Source organism: Orcinus orca, chromosome 13 (genome assembly GCF_937001465.1).
Source record: "Orcinus orca chromosome 13, mOrcOrc1.1, whole genome shotgun sequence".
Classification (NCBI taxonomy): domain Eukaryota; kingdom Metazoa; phylum Chordata; class Mammalia; order Artiodactyla; family Delphinidae; genus Orcinus; species Orcinus orca.
In genome coordinates, this window is record NC_064571.1 from 57,636,075 (window position 1) to 57,653,258 (window position 17,184).

At 39.9% G+C, this 17,184-nt stretch overlaps 1 protein-coding gene across 2 annotated transcripts in view; it reads right to left on the bottom strand.

Moving 5' to 3' along the window:
* Positions 1-13,177, bottom strand: part of EML4 (EMAP like 4) — a 154,763-nt gene extending 141,586 nt beyond the window's left edge. The window contains exon 1 of one of the 2 annotated variants that reach the window (XM_033419196.2): positions 12,888-13,177. In XM_033419196.2, coding sequence (XP_033275087.1) covers positions 12,888-12,912 — 25 coding nt within the window. In that variant the 5' untranslated portion in view covers positions 12,913-13,177. The remainder of the gene's footprint in view (positions 1-12,887) is intronic. The other variant, XM_004265019.4, reaches the window with a different exon arrangement.
* Positions 13,178-17,184: the final 4,007 nt, after the last annotated feature.

Below are 17,184 nucleotides of genomic sequence, written 5' to 3' on the forward strand. Positions count from 1 at the left end.
TGTATTCTTATTATGGAATATGACAAATATAATATAGCATAATTTGACTCTCTAGGATACTAACACCTCACTGAGCCAGAGATTTATCCTAAAAGAAAAACAAGAAACAAAAGAAACAAAAGAAAGATAATCTCAACAAAAGTAAATACAGGGAGCATAAATTGTCTATAATTTAAAACATGCACATATCATCAAGTTTGTGAACTAAAAGCTCAGGTATTTTATTATTATTAAAGGCCTCATTCAGAAGTCTATTATTTTACTCTGAGGAACATCTGGTATTATGTTATTCACATATTACTAACATTAGCAATATTTATTAGGTATGATTCTGTCCCCGTAGGTGCTACACCATACAATTTAAAAAGGCATAGACCTTGATCTCTGGGTTTTTTGACGTCCAAAACAATCCTTATGTACGTCAAACCAGCTTTGTTATTTGGTTTCCTAGCCTACAGCAGATTTAAAATTGGAAATCAAAAGAATGGCTAGATTAGAAACAATAACCAATTCAGTTAACAATGAGCACCTCTAGAGCCTAGAGTACCACTTCCTACCAACAGGAACCACAACTTCTTAAAGAAACAGCTGACCGCAGAATTGGAACAGGAAGTGTAAAAGAAAAGTTTGAACATCTTGTCACATCAGAAAGCAAGGAAGCTAAGAAAGAGCACTAGGACCAGGACTCAGGAAGCAGTGTGAAGATACTCTCAGAAGTCAAAGATGGGAAAATCTAAGCATCAAATTTTAGAAGAGTAATGGTAGCAGATCAAAATACATCAAATATATAAAAATCTGTAAGTTTCAATTTAAAGGATAAACAGAAGACAAAGAAACATGTTTGAAAAAAAAAACACCAAAAGATACAGTCAGTACTTATGTTAAACTTTACAGGAGAAAAGGTCCAGCTTCTTTAACAAAAAGAAAGAAAAAGAAAAGGGAAGGGAAATATATAGATTAAAATACTTGAGACGTAACAACCAAATGCAACGTACGATCTTGTTTAAACCTTGATTTAAACAAACCACTGTAAAATGACACTTTTGAGACAATCAGGGATATTTGGCTGGATATCTGACATTAAGAAATTATTGTCAAATTTTAGGTCTAATAAGAGAAGAGTCATCTTTCCAGATATATAAGCTCAAATATTATGGGTGAGATTTCTTAAATAATTAAATAAAAAGAAAGGAAAGGATAAAGTACACTGACACTAGGTGACAAACAGCAAGGAAGACAGTTATAACTGTCTAGGGTCACTGAATGTATGGAGCAAACAGTTCTACACAAATAGCTCTCAGAGGCATCACTGTATTACAGCACAGAACCATGTCTAATGCTCATAGTAACCACCATCAGTCGTCAAGAATAAGGTAAATTATGTTCTATATACACAGCTTAGGCAGATCAGATGTCCAAATAATGGAATACGATGCATTAAAGTTTATATTTATACTCACTGAGAAGGAAAGATGATCACAACATTTAAAGGGGGAAAAAAAGGTTGATTTTGCTGCTTAAATCTGTTTTCTTTTACCCAAGCCCCCCAACAACACACACCACCTAACAGTACCTTGCTCTAAGATAACTGCTGATTGTTTAAATGTAGAAACATAAGAACAAACATCCTGAATGGCTTCCCACTTAAGAGCAAACACCTTCAAACTAATTTACATTAATGGTCTAGTCCATGTGTTTAACACAATTTTTAAGTGTAAGATAAACTATTATGCAGTTACAAAATTACAAGAACCGGGGCTTCCCTGGTGGCGCAGTGGTTGCAAGTCCGCCTGCCAATGCAGGGGACACGGGTTCGTGCCCCGGTCCGGGAAGATCCCACATGCTGCGAAGCGGCTGGGCCCGTGAGCCACGGCCGCTGAGCCTGCGCGTCCGGAGCCTGTGCTCCGCAACGGGAGAGGCCACAGCGGTGAGAGGCCCGCGTACCGCAAAAAAAAAAAAAAAAAAATTACAAGAACCATAAAGAATGTTCGCTAACTTAAAATGACTTAATTCAAAAATCTCACCTGAACCCTACTTAAAATATATATGCAAGTTATCATGGGCTGAATTGTGCACCTGAATCACTTCATTGTGTCAAAAAGCAAGAAAGTCCTCAAAGAATGATGGGAACATGTCAAAAGAATACAGAAGCCAGCATGAATGGGTAGCCGATAGCCAAAACAGGACCAATTTGAGTATCAAAATAAATAGTAATGGATTATAACCCATCGGAAAAAAATAGGATACCTGATTCATACAGATATAAATAAACCAATAATTTGAAGGTCTGATGAGGAACAGAGTATTTGCAGTTTCAAAGTACCTCCTACAAAACACTAATTACAAAGATTTTTTAAAAATGTATATATATATTTATTTATTTATTTATTTTTGGCTGTGTTGCATCTTCGTTTCTGTGCAAGGGCTTTCTCCAGTTGCGGCAAGCGGGGGCCACTTTTCACCACCGTGCGCGGGCCTCTCACTATCGCGGCCTCTCTTGTCGCAGAGCACAGGCTCCAGATGCGCAGGCTCAGTAGTTGTGGCTCACGGGCCTAGTGGCTCCGCGGCATGTGGGATCTTCCCAGACCAGGGCTCAAACCCGTGTCCCCTGCATTGACAGGCAGATTCTCAACCACTGTGCCACCAGGGAAGCTCTTATAAAGATTTTTTTTAAAGTAATTTTTACAGTGGAAAGGCCTGGCAGACACCACCTTAATCAAATGGTCAAAATGGCCATTACCAGAATGGGACAAATCAAAACTGTGTGCCACCTGACAGGATGCAGTGAGACAAAACATAGCTTCACCTGTGTGGCTTTTGTGCCAAAGATACATAACTTGAATCTAATCAGGAGGAAACCTCAAATTTAGGGACTTTCTACAAAACAACTGGCCTGCAATCTTGCAAAGCATTAAGGTCATGAAACCCAAGGAAAGACTAAGGAACTGTTCCAGATTGAAAGAGACTAAAGAAACATGACAACTAAATACAACACTTGATTTTGAACTGGATCCTTCTGCTATAAAAGACATTATTAAAACAATTAGCAGAACTTGAATGGGTCTGAGGGTGAAATAGTAGTAATGTATCAATATTAATTTCCTCATTCTCTTCACTGTAATATGGTTATGTAGGAGAATGTCCTTGTTTATAGGATATATACACTTAAATGTTAGCAGGTGTTAGGGCATCATTTCAACAACTTAATTCTCAAATTGCCATGACCACAAAGAAGACACTCCCAACACCTCTTGGGCAAGATAAAGGCTGCAAACATATGCCTATAGAGGCCAGGCAATAAGGTAAATACTTGAAACAAGCTAGGTATAAAGCAAGGACTGAGGCTGTTTACCTGACGCATCACTCAGTGAGTATATATCATCTGGAATGCAAGTCCACAGTGGCAATATCATTCCATTTTTCAAGAGAAACCAAAGATGCAGATTTTTATGTGAAATTTCCCAATTTTTAACACACTCAAAAGGGCCAAACAAAACATGTCTGTCGACTAAATTTGAACCACAGCTGTCTCTGGCCCAGAGGCATGTTTCTCAAACTGAAGCCTAGGGATAAAAGGAAACCACATGATATACGTGGAACATATTCTTGGAGCTGCAGTTTTATCCCAAGAGTTTGCCTGGAATTTTCTGGGAGAGGAACAATTTCTTTATTTTTAAAATGCAATATTTTGGAGTTTAATGCAAAGTGCATATGATTTTTAAAAACTTCTCATTTAAAAATAATTTCAAGCTTACAGAAAAGCTGTAAGAACAAAAATAGTACAAAAAAACACCTGTACAGTTTTAACCAAATTCATCTATTGTTAACATTTTACTCATTTGCATTACTTGCATAAGAGCATCCTTCCACCCTCCCTCTTCCTCTCTACGCAAACATACAAATACATACACACGTAAATACATAGCTCTATATATACATATATGTGTATATATATATAAAACATATATACATGTTACATTATTTTTTCTGAACCATTTGAGAGTAGGTTATATATCATGGCATTTTATTCCTAAAAATTTCAGTGTGTATTTCCTAAGAATAAAAACATTATGTTACAGAACCTTAGGATAGTTACCAACTTTAGTAAATTTAACATTGATGCCATACCTTTATCTAATCTACCATCCATATTCCATTTTTGCCAAATGATCCAATAATATCCTTAATATCATTTCCCCCTCTAATACAAGATCCATTCTAGAATCAGGTACTACAAGTAGTTGTCATGTCTCTTTAGTCTCCTTTAATCTGGAACATTTCCACAGCCTTTCTTTGTCTTTATAATATTAACATTTAAAAAAGTACAGTCTCGCCCCCTACCCTTTTAAAAAACAGGATGTTCCCCATTTGGAGTTCAATGTTCCTCAGGATTACATTCAGGTTATGCATTCCCGGCTGGCGAACTACATAAGTGATGTGTTCTTCGCAGGCATCACATTCAGAGGCACACAATGTCCACTGGTGCTATTTATTTTGATCATGCACTCAAGGTGCTGTCTGATTTCATCACTGTATAGAGTTACTATTTTTTTCCCCTTTTAACTACTAAGCAATATATGGGGAGATATTTAAGACCATGCAAACATTCTGCTCCTCATCAAAAATATCCCCAGAGATTTAGCATCTATCAATGATTCCTGTCTGGACTAATCTTTATTATAATGGTTGCAAAATAATCATATGAATTTTTAAGTTAAGTAGACTCAATTTCTGGCTACACTCCCAGATCCCTTAGGTGTAAGCACTCGGTCTCCTCTACTTTAGGAGCACTACAGTGCAGTAGTTTGAGTGCAACACTAGAATAATTAGGTGCGGCTTCCAGAAAAAACAAGCATACCTGAGCCATGCCTTAGAGACTGGATAGATTTTGTAAAGCTAATGAGGTGGAGAACCAGTCAAGACACATACAACTCCATCAGGAAAGCTGAAAAAACAATATGGTGAATGCTTTGCAAAGTAAATAACATACCTTAGCCTACCAGTTTCATAAAGCCACATTTCCACATATGGAGTTTGCCTGAATTACACTGATTCTAGAACTATAGATATACTTTCGCTGCTCCTGATATTAACTATATTCTAATCATTATATTCAGATTCTAAAAACTTTTCAAAAACAGCACAATTCATTATAACTACTTCTCATTGTTCATCCACATTTATATATATATATATATATATATATATATATATATATATATATATGTGAGCCCTCCGACCTAGTCTCTCAAAGATAGGGAACAGACACTAAAAGTGTACCTTTCATCTGATTGTGACCCCTAGAAAGAAAGAAATTTTATACTGCCATCTAAAGCAAACATATAAAACTGAAATTAAGTTTCTTGAAGCAATATCATGCAAAGCACCAATATTTTATAATCTTTCTTTCTTCCTCCTCATTCTTTTTAGTATTTGTCTTGACTGCAAATAAATTGATTTCTAAATCCTTAATAGGTGATGCACAGACCTGCACTTGAAAAACACTACCCTAGAACCTGGCACAGAGTTCTTTATCATATTCCCAAAAAAGTCCAGAAGAAAGTTTTCATTTATTTCAGGTGAAATAAGAAGAAAACAAGAACATAAAGAGTTATTTAATATTTTAAAGGATTCTGAGATTGTGTATGATAATTTTTTTGGTCTTCAAGTTATTATTTTTTTATGCAACCATGGTAAGAGCGAAGGTTGTAAGCTGCCAATTATATACTGGTTCCCTAATATTTTTTCCCCCAATTTTATAGGGTCATGAAATCTCCACTGCTCTGCTATGAGATTTCAAAAACACATGAGAGTGTCAGCCTTCAATGGGTTTACAATTTGGCTGGGGAAATAAGACTTACAATAATTTTAGGACTTGTAATAATTACTTCTACCTTTTGAGAAGAAATATTCTGTGATAAGTGCCCTAAAAATGTTCTTATGTTAAAAGTTCAAGGGTGAATATTTTAAGCTGGGAATGAAAGAGAACAAATAACGAAAGGTGTTCAGAAAGGAAACAATATTTGAGTTGGGCCTTGAAGGGTACTTCAAAAGAGAATAGTCACAGGGATGGAAAAAAGCCAATCAAATATGGGGAAAAAGAAATAGGTCAATTAGGCCAGAACATGTTAAGACAGTAGAAACAGATAATGGAGGACCCTTGACAACAAGGTTAAGGTGCTTGAATTTAGTCATTAAGGCAATGAAGCAATCTGAAAGAGTGAATGGGAGAGTCAAAGCACTGTTTAAGGAAGATTAGTCTGAAGGTCCCACACACACACACAACAAATTATAAACAAGTGGAGATTCTTGAGGCTATGCAATAATCCAAACACAGAAAAATAAGGACTTCAACTGTGGTGGTGGAAAAGGAAAGTAAGGAATGGGAAAAGGTGACAAGGATTGATATGTCTTAGAAGAGATTTTAATGTGGTAGGCAAAAATGGCCAGGAGTCAAACATGGTTCTAAGATTTCAAGGCTGGGTGATACTTACAGACAGTGGAAAATAAGAAAAAGAAGCTGATTTAGAGGATGAGGAGCTCAGATTCAGGTATGTTAGAGTCAATGTACAAGTGGGTTATAAAGTGTCAGTAATAGTGTAAGGAAAAGAACATTGGACCCCATCAGAAAAATCTGAGTTCAAGTGGAAAAAAATGGGGACTTCCCGGATGGCACAGTGGTTAAGAATCTGCCTACCAATGCAGGGGACACGGGTTTGGTCCCTGGTCCAGGAGGATCCCACATGCTGCAGAGCAACTAAGTCCGTGAGTCACAACTACTGAGCCTGCGCTCTAGGGCCCATATGCCACAACTACTGAACCCGCGTGCTGTAACTACTGAAGACCGCGCACCTAGAGCCCATGCTCTGCAACAAGAGAAGCCACGGCAATGAGAAGCCCACGCACTGCAAGGAAGAGCAGCCCCTGCTTGCCACAACTAGAGAAAAGCCCACGCGCAGGCAACAAAGACCCGATGCAGCCAAAAAAAAAAAAAGAAAGAAAAAAATGGTTAGGATCTAATGAAAAAACCACCAGAATGCAAAATTATATCTACAGTATAATTTTCACTGTGTAAAAAAGGAGGCATAGGAAAAGAGTAAAAACAAGTACATCAACATGACAACGTCAGCTGAATACAGATAAACTGGAACAAAAGATAATTTCTTTTTCTTTCTTCTTTTGTACTGTGTTCTCATTGGATACAAACCTTACAAATTAGGCTCCCCACCAAAAAAAAAAAGAAAAGGAAAAGAAAAATCTGGATTTGAATAGTCTTTTTAAAAACTGCAAACTCCTTGAACCTTAGTTTCCTCATCTATGAAAGAGGAAATAATTTCTTCTCTCCCAAGGTTAGTGTGCAGATTAAATGAGATAAAGTTTTGTAAACTATAAAGCAATATGCAAAGTTAAAGCATTATAACAGCAACAGTTAAAACTATAGGACAAGAGATCACACAGAGACATAGAAATATACTACAGATATGGGAAGCACATTATTTCCTTAGACTATTTTAAAGTTTTAGAATCCATCTATTTTAAAGTCAAAATGTTGGGACTTCCCTGGTGGCACAGTGGTTAAGAATCCGCCTGCCAATGCAGGTGACACGGGTTCGAGCCCTGGTACGGGAAGATCCCACATGTCGCACAGCAACTAAGCCCGTGCACCACAACTACTGAGCCCGTGTGCCACAACTACTGAAGCCTGTGTGCTCTAGGGTCTGTGCTCCGCAACGAGAAGCCAGTGCAATGAGAAGCCCAAGTACCACGATGAAAAGTAGCCCCCATTCACCACAACTAGAGAAAGTCCCCGCACAGCAATGAAGACCCAACGCGGCCATAAATAAATAAATAAATTTTAAAATAAAATCAAAATGTTGTCCTTTTTTTTAATTAATTAATTTATTTAATTTATTTTTGGCTGCGTTGGCTCTTCCTTGCTGCGTGCGTGCTTTCTCTAGTTGCGGTGAGCGGGGGCTACTCTTCGTTGCGATGCGTGGGCTTCTCATTGCAGTGGCTTCTCTTGTTGCGGAGCACGGGCTCTAGGCACGCAGGCGTCAGTAGTTGTGGCTCGCGGGCTCTAGAGCGCAGGCTCAGTAGTTGTGGTGCACGGGCTTCACTGCTCCACGGCATGTGGGATCTTCCCGGACCAGGGCTTGAACCCTTGTCCCCTGCATTGGGAGGCGGATTCTTAACCACTGCGCCACCAGGGAAGCCCTGTCATATTTCTTATGAACAAATATTGAAGTTTTACATGTAATAGAAATGGACTCATATACATAAAATTAATATGGTACTTGTCCTACATGCTATTCAAACTTAAATACAAAGCAGAAAAAGACCTAGTAATATCATTCCCTAGTATTTGGACTTCTAAATAAATTATTTCATGGTTTTAAAAGGCCAGTCTCTATAGAGATAAATTCAGAATCTCCAAACGTTGTCTCTCAGAAGTTACACGCTTGATACATAGCACTGCATCCTAAATGGTGCTTCCCCCTTCAACTCCCATTTCTGGTACTTTACTTATATCTCTAGATATGTATTTAAAACCAGACAGTAAGCTCCTAAAGGGCAATAAGAATGTCACAAAAATAGGTACACGTTAAGAAATACTCTAGCTAACTCATGTTACAGATGTACGAGTTACTACTCATGCCATATTATAACGTAAGCCTATCTTGAGCCCTTCAAGAGACAACCATTAAGAAATTAAAAGTTAAGAAAACATTCCCCAAGTAATATTATTACATGGGAAACATTTTTATATGAATAAATATATACAGAATGCTTTAGACTAGATTAATATTTAAAAATCATATACTACACTGTTCCTTTAAGAAAGCAAGAGTATACGTGAGATGAGAAATAAGTGCTAATATTGTGATGTTAGAGAGATTGTTTTAAAATATCTCATAAACTGAAGCATACTACTACTGCACTGAGACTGTTACATTTCTTATACTAACACTACAATTTCATCCACTACAATTTTCCTTTAAAAAGAAGTTCTGGAGTTTTGCTTTTAACCTTTGGAGCAGAAAAAGTTAAAATTGATGTGGTTAACAGTATGCTTTCTTTAAAGCATAAACACAGACTAAACCTGTAGGCTAATCCCTAGACAAGTCTTAAAATTAAAATCTTTATTATGAAAAAGAGATGCTAAAAAAACTAAGCATGAAATGCACCTAACCCCTGCCTTAAGAAAATCAACAAAAAAAGCTGTATCAAGTTTCCCACTTTTGCACATAGACCTGAGATTTAAAATATTTACTGTATATATGTTTTGTACATGTATGTGTGTGTATTCTAAACTGATGTGGAGGCAGGACATCAAGATAGATTGTTTTCCCCTCACTAAGTTAAAAAAAAAATTGTTTCTAAAGTATTGCTTTTTTATATTACCCTATTCGTGAACTAAAAGACACTTTGCCTGAAGTAAACGGTACCACCACCTGCCAGCCAAACTGCCTGAAATTCATCAGCTGTAGAGATTAAAAGCATCCTTTAGTTGTTTTTATGTAAAACAAAAATAATACAAAAGGTATATAATTTCTATGTGGGACATATAACACAATCACCCACAGACAATCACCTAACGTTCCTCTCAGTGATTTCAAAACCACTACACACAGTTTTAATTGCCATTAGACATCTTATAAAATGCACATAATAGTGTTTTCCTTATCTAAACACACAACAATCAAGGGTACAGTTTGAATTTTAAAAGTTTTTCACTTTATGAAATGATGCACCATAACATTCCCTTAAATAATCAGCTTCTCTATAACCATTGTTTACAAAGCACTGAGCTTTCCTGCTTATAAAAATGTAGTTTTCTTACACTTTTTTTCAAGAACTCATCTAGTACATAAAAGGAGACACACACATACACTTCCTTGAGAATAAATGTTTTCAGTACTTGTGACCCCAGAAGAACTTCACATGTTTTGAATTCTTGTTTGGTTAAAAAAAGTTTTTAAACATCTACTAGAATACAAGAACTTGCCTTTACATTCATGGCTCTCGTGATGATAAAATAAAGATCAATGTAACTCTAAGCTCTAGACTAATGAACTGCAGGGAATAGAAACAAGCAATTTGGCAAGAGCTGGGTAAAGCTATGTTTAAAGACTACCAATAAAATATACCAGCATTACCCTTCCCTCACTCCCAACTCTTTAAGGTTTCAATTAAGATGGGGCCTAGTTTTACTCTTTCAAGGGGGACAGAAAGAGAAAGCACAGAGCTCCTGCTGAGAAGTATCTTCATGAGAAGCAGCTCCAAAAATACTGCCAGGAACCATTTCTTGCCCCCCAGCTGACATAGGTTCCTCTCTTTAAATACAGGTATATCCCCTGCTCCTGACCAACACCATACTTGAAGAAAGGAAGTCTCATCAAGGTACCATCCAAAGATGGCATCAAATAAATAAAAAAATTATCAAATGAATAAAAAAATTCAACACCAGGGTCAGCTATAATGTTCTTGATGAAAAGTGGGAGCCTCAACTAAAATTCATCTTCATCTCTCAGTCTCTCCTATCAGTTGCCTCATGAACTGGATAAGAAGGGATAGCTGTTTAACAAGGATATCCACTGTTTCAAAATAAACTTAAATTAGTGAGAAAGACTCCCACAAAACACAGAAGATGAAGCTTCCGCAAGCCTTCGACGTCCTCAGAACCAACAGGAAAGAAGTAAAAGCTGATTCTAATTTGAGCAGTGATCCCACCATTCCTACAGGCTGAGGAGCCCACAGTTCAGAGATATCTCAGTCCCACCACATCCCCCAAGACACTCAGTTTTTTGGCCAAGTATATGATCACCTCTTCGTGAACATAAAGGACAAGTCTTTCAGTCCAATATGATTAGAGAATAAATCCAGGCATAAGGCTTAAAAAAAAAAAAGCAGTGAAAAGTTGATCCCTCTTTAAAAGGAGCCCAAGAATGAAACAACTTCACAATGTAAGGAATTATAAGACATCAAAGGTTAGATAATGGACAACAGGTGCCTTTGGGGAGGAAAGAGTAACACTCAGTTGCCTCCTATTTTAGGATTTCCACTCTCAAAGTACTTGTGTGTGTGTTTCCCAAAGAAAGTGTGTGTGTTTTTCCCCAAAGAAAGTCAAGGCCAAAATTATGGTTTTTACTATTTAATACCTATAATGGGTCCATTGCTCTTTAACCTACCTTTTAATTTTAGATTTTACGCCACCAGGGAAGTCTAGATTTTTAAAAACCCATTTAATCTCAGTGTGTCTGAATAAAGTATGGCCTATGGCCAGATTATGCACTGATCCATGAACATTAACCAACTAGGAATTTACTATCAAGAAATGCAAAGAAAGGCATCTGAATACAATCTACCTCCACATAAAATACTCAATATACAAATCCAGCAGCAGGTATCACATTAACTGCAGTATCAACCAAAGCAGAAACTTTCTCTCACCATCATGACAGCTGAGCTCAATCTTTACAGTAACCAGATTCCAATGGCCTCAAAGAATAGTAATTCCAGACAGAGATTATAGGGGACTGAGTACCAGCCTTCAGTTCTGATTCCCTTGGCCAATTACAAAATTTATTACCTTTATCTGGGTGAAAGGGAACACTGAAAGGATACTTCAGCCTACTTTCCTTTCTCCAATCCACAAAGACAACATATTCCAAAAATGGAGAATCCTTTCTTTCCCTGTCAGAGGCCCCCTTTCCTATGGATTAACTGGGCAGGATTACTTCTCCCCAGCATGCGTGCAGAGCCAGCAAGCATAGTTCTGCTTTCACTCCTCTTTTAAAGAGGGTCCCCAGGCTTCCCTGGTGGCACAGTGGTTAAGAATCCGCCTGCCAATGCAGGGGACACGGGTTCGAGCCCTGGTCCAGGAAGATCCCACATGCTGCGGAGCAACTAAGCCCGTGAACCACAACTACTGAGCCTGTGCTCTAGAGCCCGCGAGCCACAACTGCTGAGCCCGCAAGCCACAACTACTGAAGCCCGCGTGCCTAGCGCCCGTGCTCTGCAACAAGAGAAGTCACCGCAATGAGAAGCCCATGCACCGCAACGAAGAGTAGCCCCCGCTCGCTGCAACTAGAGAAAGCCCGCACGCAGCAACGAAGACCCAACACAGCCAAAAATAAATAAATAAAATAAATAAATTTTAAAAACCCCACTTATGTTAAAATAAATAAATAAATAAAAATAAAGAGGGTCCCCCAACACAGATGCACCTCTTCCTTTCCTGTATTAGGCAAATGATGCTTCAGTGCTTCTGGTTCTCTCCACCACTGCAAAATGTTCAGAGAAGTGGAGGGAGTGAAGGGAAGTTGTCAGTTACTCTGAGAAATACCCAAAAGAAGACTCCAAATTTAAAGTGAATACTTGGTGGGGCGGGGGGGAGTGCCCCCCTCCTGAAGAGGGAATGGGGGTCCCTTCCCTAAAAGGGAGCCTCTGCCTGGGTAAGGGGTGTCCCCAACCTGAAAGAGAGCTCGGTATGTGGGAAGGGGGAGGAATGTTGTACCCAGAAAAGGGGTCAGGGTTTGAGAAAGGTGTCCTAACCCTGAAGGTGGGGGGAGCCGTGAGTGTATGGGGAGGGCTGTACCAGCTTTGGGGGGCCGCGCTGAGGGAAGGGGTTCCCACTACGGTGAAGAAGGGCCCCGCACTGAAGAGGACGCTGGGAGGAAAGGAGGGTCTTGCTGAGGAGGGCTGGCATGGGGGGAGGGGTTCTGAGTCCACCGGAGCCCGGAGAGGGGCAGCAGGCTCGAGGGGAACATGTGCAGTGGAAGTGCCGCCATCCCGAGGGGCAGGGTGGAGAGCAGGCCCGGGCTGCGTGTGGAGGGAACAAGGTTCCCACCCTGCGCAGGAGAGGGAAGACTCCCGGCCGTACTCACCGAGGCTGCCGGCGAAACCGTCCATCTTGCGGGGAAAGCGCCGGGCTCCAGGCTCAGCGGGGCGGGCACTTCATTCAGCGGAACGACTAGGGTCGCCGACGCTGAGCCTGACCCGCTAGCTTTCTCGGGCGCCCGGCTCGGCTCCCACCTCCCGCCTCCGTCGTCCGTTCGTCCACCACGGGGCAGTCAGCCGCAGACGCCCGGACCACTTCCCCGTCAGGTTGAGAGCCGCGCCGCGCCGCTCCGCCGCCTGCCCGGCCTCCCTCCCAGACAGCAGCCGCGAGCGCCCCGCCGCGCCCCGCCCCCGCGCCCGCGCGCAGCGGTAGCTCCACCCCCGCGTACGCCGTCACGCTTCCGACTCCGCCTCCCACGTGACGACCCGGAGGCGGGGTCTTGCCGACCCTTCCCTCTCACCTTGCCTCGGCCTCGGGTTCCGCCCCCCGCGCTCGGGAGGGGTGGCTACGCTTGCGCGATGGGCGTGCTGAGGGCCTGGGACTCGGGGCTTGAAACTGCTTCTGAATGGGTGGGGATAAGGGGAGACCTCCGGCATGGGATCCTCAGGAGCTTCTAGGGATTCCTTTTCCTCGCAGCCCCTGGGGAGTCCGCGGAGACCCATCGGAGCTTACGTTTGGAGCCCCTCTAACAGGAGATGGTCACCCCGTGTGTCCAGGAACACTAAAGAGGCAACCAAGTGCGGGGAGGGGTCCAAATTTCCCGGGTTCTCCCTTTGCCCCAGTAGGATGAGGGACAAATGAGGGCGAGTCTTCTTGACTAGCTCAAGGCCACCATGCCACAACCCAAGGCACACAGCAGAGCCTAAGACATACCAGAAGCAAGGAATGTTAGTACTGGACAGGACCCAAGAGTTCATCTTGCCTCCCCTTTAGGGAGGACACTGAGCCTTGGAAAAGACATGAACTGCGCAAGCTCATGGAGCCTGGTAGAAGCAAAGTTAGAACCTAGGCTTCCTAATCCCCCTGGTGTTTTTTCCACCAGGGATGCAAAGCCACCCCTTATCGGGGATATCATAGGATTGCCTACTAGGGAACTATAACAAAGGGTTGAAATGAAGTAAGCCTGAATTCCAGGCCCAACTCCATGTGACTCAGTAGGTGACTGTCAAGTCACTAAACTTATTTGGACCTCACTTTATTCATTTGCAAAAGGGAGGACTGGACTTGTAACCAAAACCTCTTAAGTATACACAGCGTTCTTCTTCCTCCTCCCTCCCCAACCCACATTCTCCATCCTTCTAAAGACCTTCTAGTGATTTCCCAAGTCCCTCTTGGGACTAGGTTTTGTGGATCAGAGTACTAGTTACTGAGAAGAAATGTAAGGTGCCCAGGAACTAAATTGATCTATACAATAATAAAGAGCTGAGTTAGAAAAGAATAAGAGTCATTGTAGACAGAGTTCCAGGAGAGAGGGAGGTACTAAAGGGAGATGAGAACAATGAAGTAGCAACTGTCATGAGAGGGACTTAGAGGAATTAGATGGTTGAAAGGATTGTTAAACATTTTTTTGTTGTCTTGCAGTATACTTCTTCCCTTTGGTGCCTCTTTAAAAATCTTCCCCCAAAAATCTAAATTACTTTAAATTTCTTTTTTGGATATCAGACCTGTGTGTCTTCTGAATACCATACTATGTGGAGAATGGCCATAAGGCAGCCAAGATAAATTCAGATTACAGACAAAATGGTGTCTAAAGTTTTCTGTTTCTTCAAAATTATTTACCCAGTGTTTCCTTTGCTATGGACATTTTCATGTCTGTATGATGCTACCAAGTCTAATCGCTTAATATTTGAGACATCCTCAGTTCTGACAGCTGCTCTTCTGTGTCTGCATGCAAAACTTTGTGCCTTACATCAATTAAAAGAATAAGAACTTGCATTGTTATATTGGTATACATACATATACACACATTTTTTAGTTAAACTTTTTATTTTGAAATAATTGTTGATTCACATGTATGTGTTAGAATACCCTTTACCCAGGTTCCTCCCAATGGTAATAGCTTACAAAACTATAGTCAATATCACAACCAGGATATTGATACTAATACAATCAAGATACAAAACATTTCCATCATTTCCATGAGCACAAGGATCTCTCAAGTTTTCTTTTATAAACACGCCTTTTTTTCTCCTGATACCACCCCCTCCTTCACTCCTGGCAACCACTAACCTGTAATCCATTTCTATAAATATGTCATTTCAATGGAATCATATAATATGTACCAGTTTGGGATTGGCTTTTTTGACTCAGCGTAATTCTCTGGAGATTCATCCAAGTCACTGTGAGCACTAAGAGTTTGTTCTTTCTATTGTTGAGAATTCCGTGGTGTGGATTATCACTGTTTGACCGTTCACCTGCTGAAGGACATTTGGGATGTTTCCAATTCAGGGCTATTATGTATAGGTTTGCTATAAATGTTCATGTACAAGTATTTTTTGTGAACATACTTTTCATTTCTCTGGGATAAATACCCTGGAATTGGGTTATTTGGTTGTATGGTAGCTGTACATTCAGTTTTTTAAGAAACTGCCAAATTTTTTAAAGAAGAATAGGATCCAGTTTTATTTTTTCTTCCAGTTTTATTGAGATATAATTGACATACAGCACATGTATGTATATTTTTAATTCGGAGAAAGATCCATGTTTTGTGGCGCCTGAAGCATTTACTATTTGCGGGGCCCTTTTAAGAAAAACTAATACAAAATGTACAGATACAAAATTAGGTTAAATGGAGTATTTCTTTAGACTAAGAAAAGAAATCACAATACATTACACATTTTAAGAAGACTGTAACTACTATAAACATTACAAAATTGAGAAATGTGACATTTAATTAAATGCCCAACATATCTCCAATACTTTTTTACTTTTTTAATATTTGAGACAACCTCAGTTCTGACAGCTGCTCTTCTGTGTCTGCATGCAAAACTTTTTTTAATAGATGTTATGTACTGGGATCCAGCTATATGAAAGGTTTTGTATCCAGGTACTTTGTATGTCTAACCCCATTTCAATGTCACAGCAAGCCTATGAGATCAGTGTTATGAATATGATAGTGAGTTTTTAATAGAGAGGACAAAAGAACTTTAGTTTTTCCTCTAGTTGATGGTTGATCAAATTTGTCTTTATTTTTGACAGTTGGGATGCCTAAAAAGCCACTTCACACATATCATATAGGCTGTTCGTAATATTGCCGCAGGAATTCTGGTTAATACCATTTCATGTGATTCCCGTTTTAAAAAAAGAAAAGAAAGAAAGTGTATGGTGAATTTAAAAAGGATTTAGAAGGATTTTCCCCAGACTTAGCTTCTGGCTCTTTATGTTTCAAACCTTGTTTCTCCCACACTACCCACATACTTCCAGTGCCAGCCATGTGTTCATATCACATTATAACCTCTAGCCCTGTAACCTCCATGACAGGATGCCAGGTGAATCAGTGCAGGGGGCCATAGGAATATTCCTGGAATCTGTTGCTAAATAAAGATGGCCAGCAATAACTTAATTAAATGTGACTGTAACCCATGTAATTATGTTTCATTAAGCCTGAAATTAAATGTATCCCCAACTCAACTTTCCCTTAGCCAGATACCCAAAATATCCAGGGTCACTCCAACACCACCTGACATCAAGGGAAATGTGATAAAGTGGAGGTTGTAGTGGAAAGACACTTTCCTGGAGCCTTGGAAGAAATCCCTTAGAGCTTAAATTTCATTAATTTCATGGTAAGTATGCCTCTGTTTTAGTTACTTTTATTTTTACAAAAGTAATCCATGCTCATCCTAACTAATAAAGTCAACCAAAAGTTTATTTAAAACAAACAAACAAACATACAGGAAAGGACAGGAAAAATGAAATAAATCCTCACTCAGAAAAAGGACAACTGGGAGGAGAAATACGGCAGTCACTCATCCACAGCAATTACAGAATTCTGCTGGGATAGATATTATGAAGTGTAAGGAAAGTTCTTTGCTTAAATCTTACTCTTCTTTCCAAGGAACTCCCGGATCCACTGTACTCCAGGGCCCCTAGCTTTGCTATTCTACAAAAAGAGGGTGTTGGGGAATATACCTTCCTCATAGGCTGCTCAGCTCACTTCCTATTGGTGCAAATATGAAATCCAAAGATTACTTTCAACTCAAATAATCAAACGATTTCTTTGAGAACATGATTCACTCAAAACCTTGGTAGACTTTTTATCTGTTTGCTTCGTCAGCAACGTGTGCCACACCCAAAGTTCTCTACTATACATAACTCTCAAGCATGATTTATGTCTTTGCTTTTCT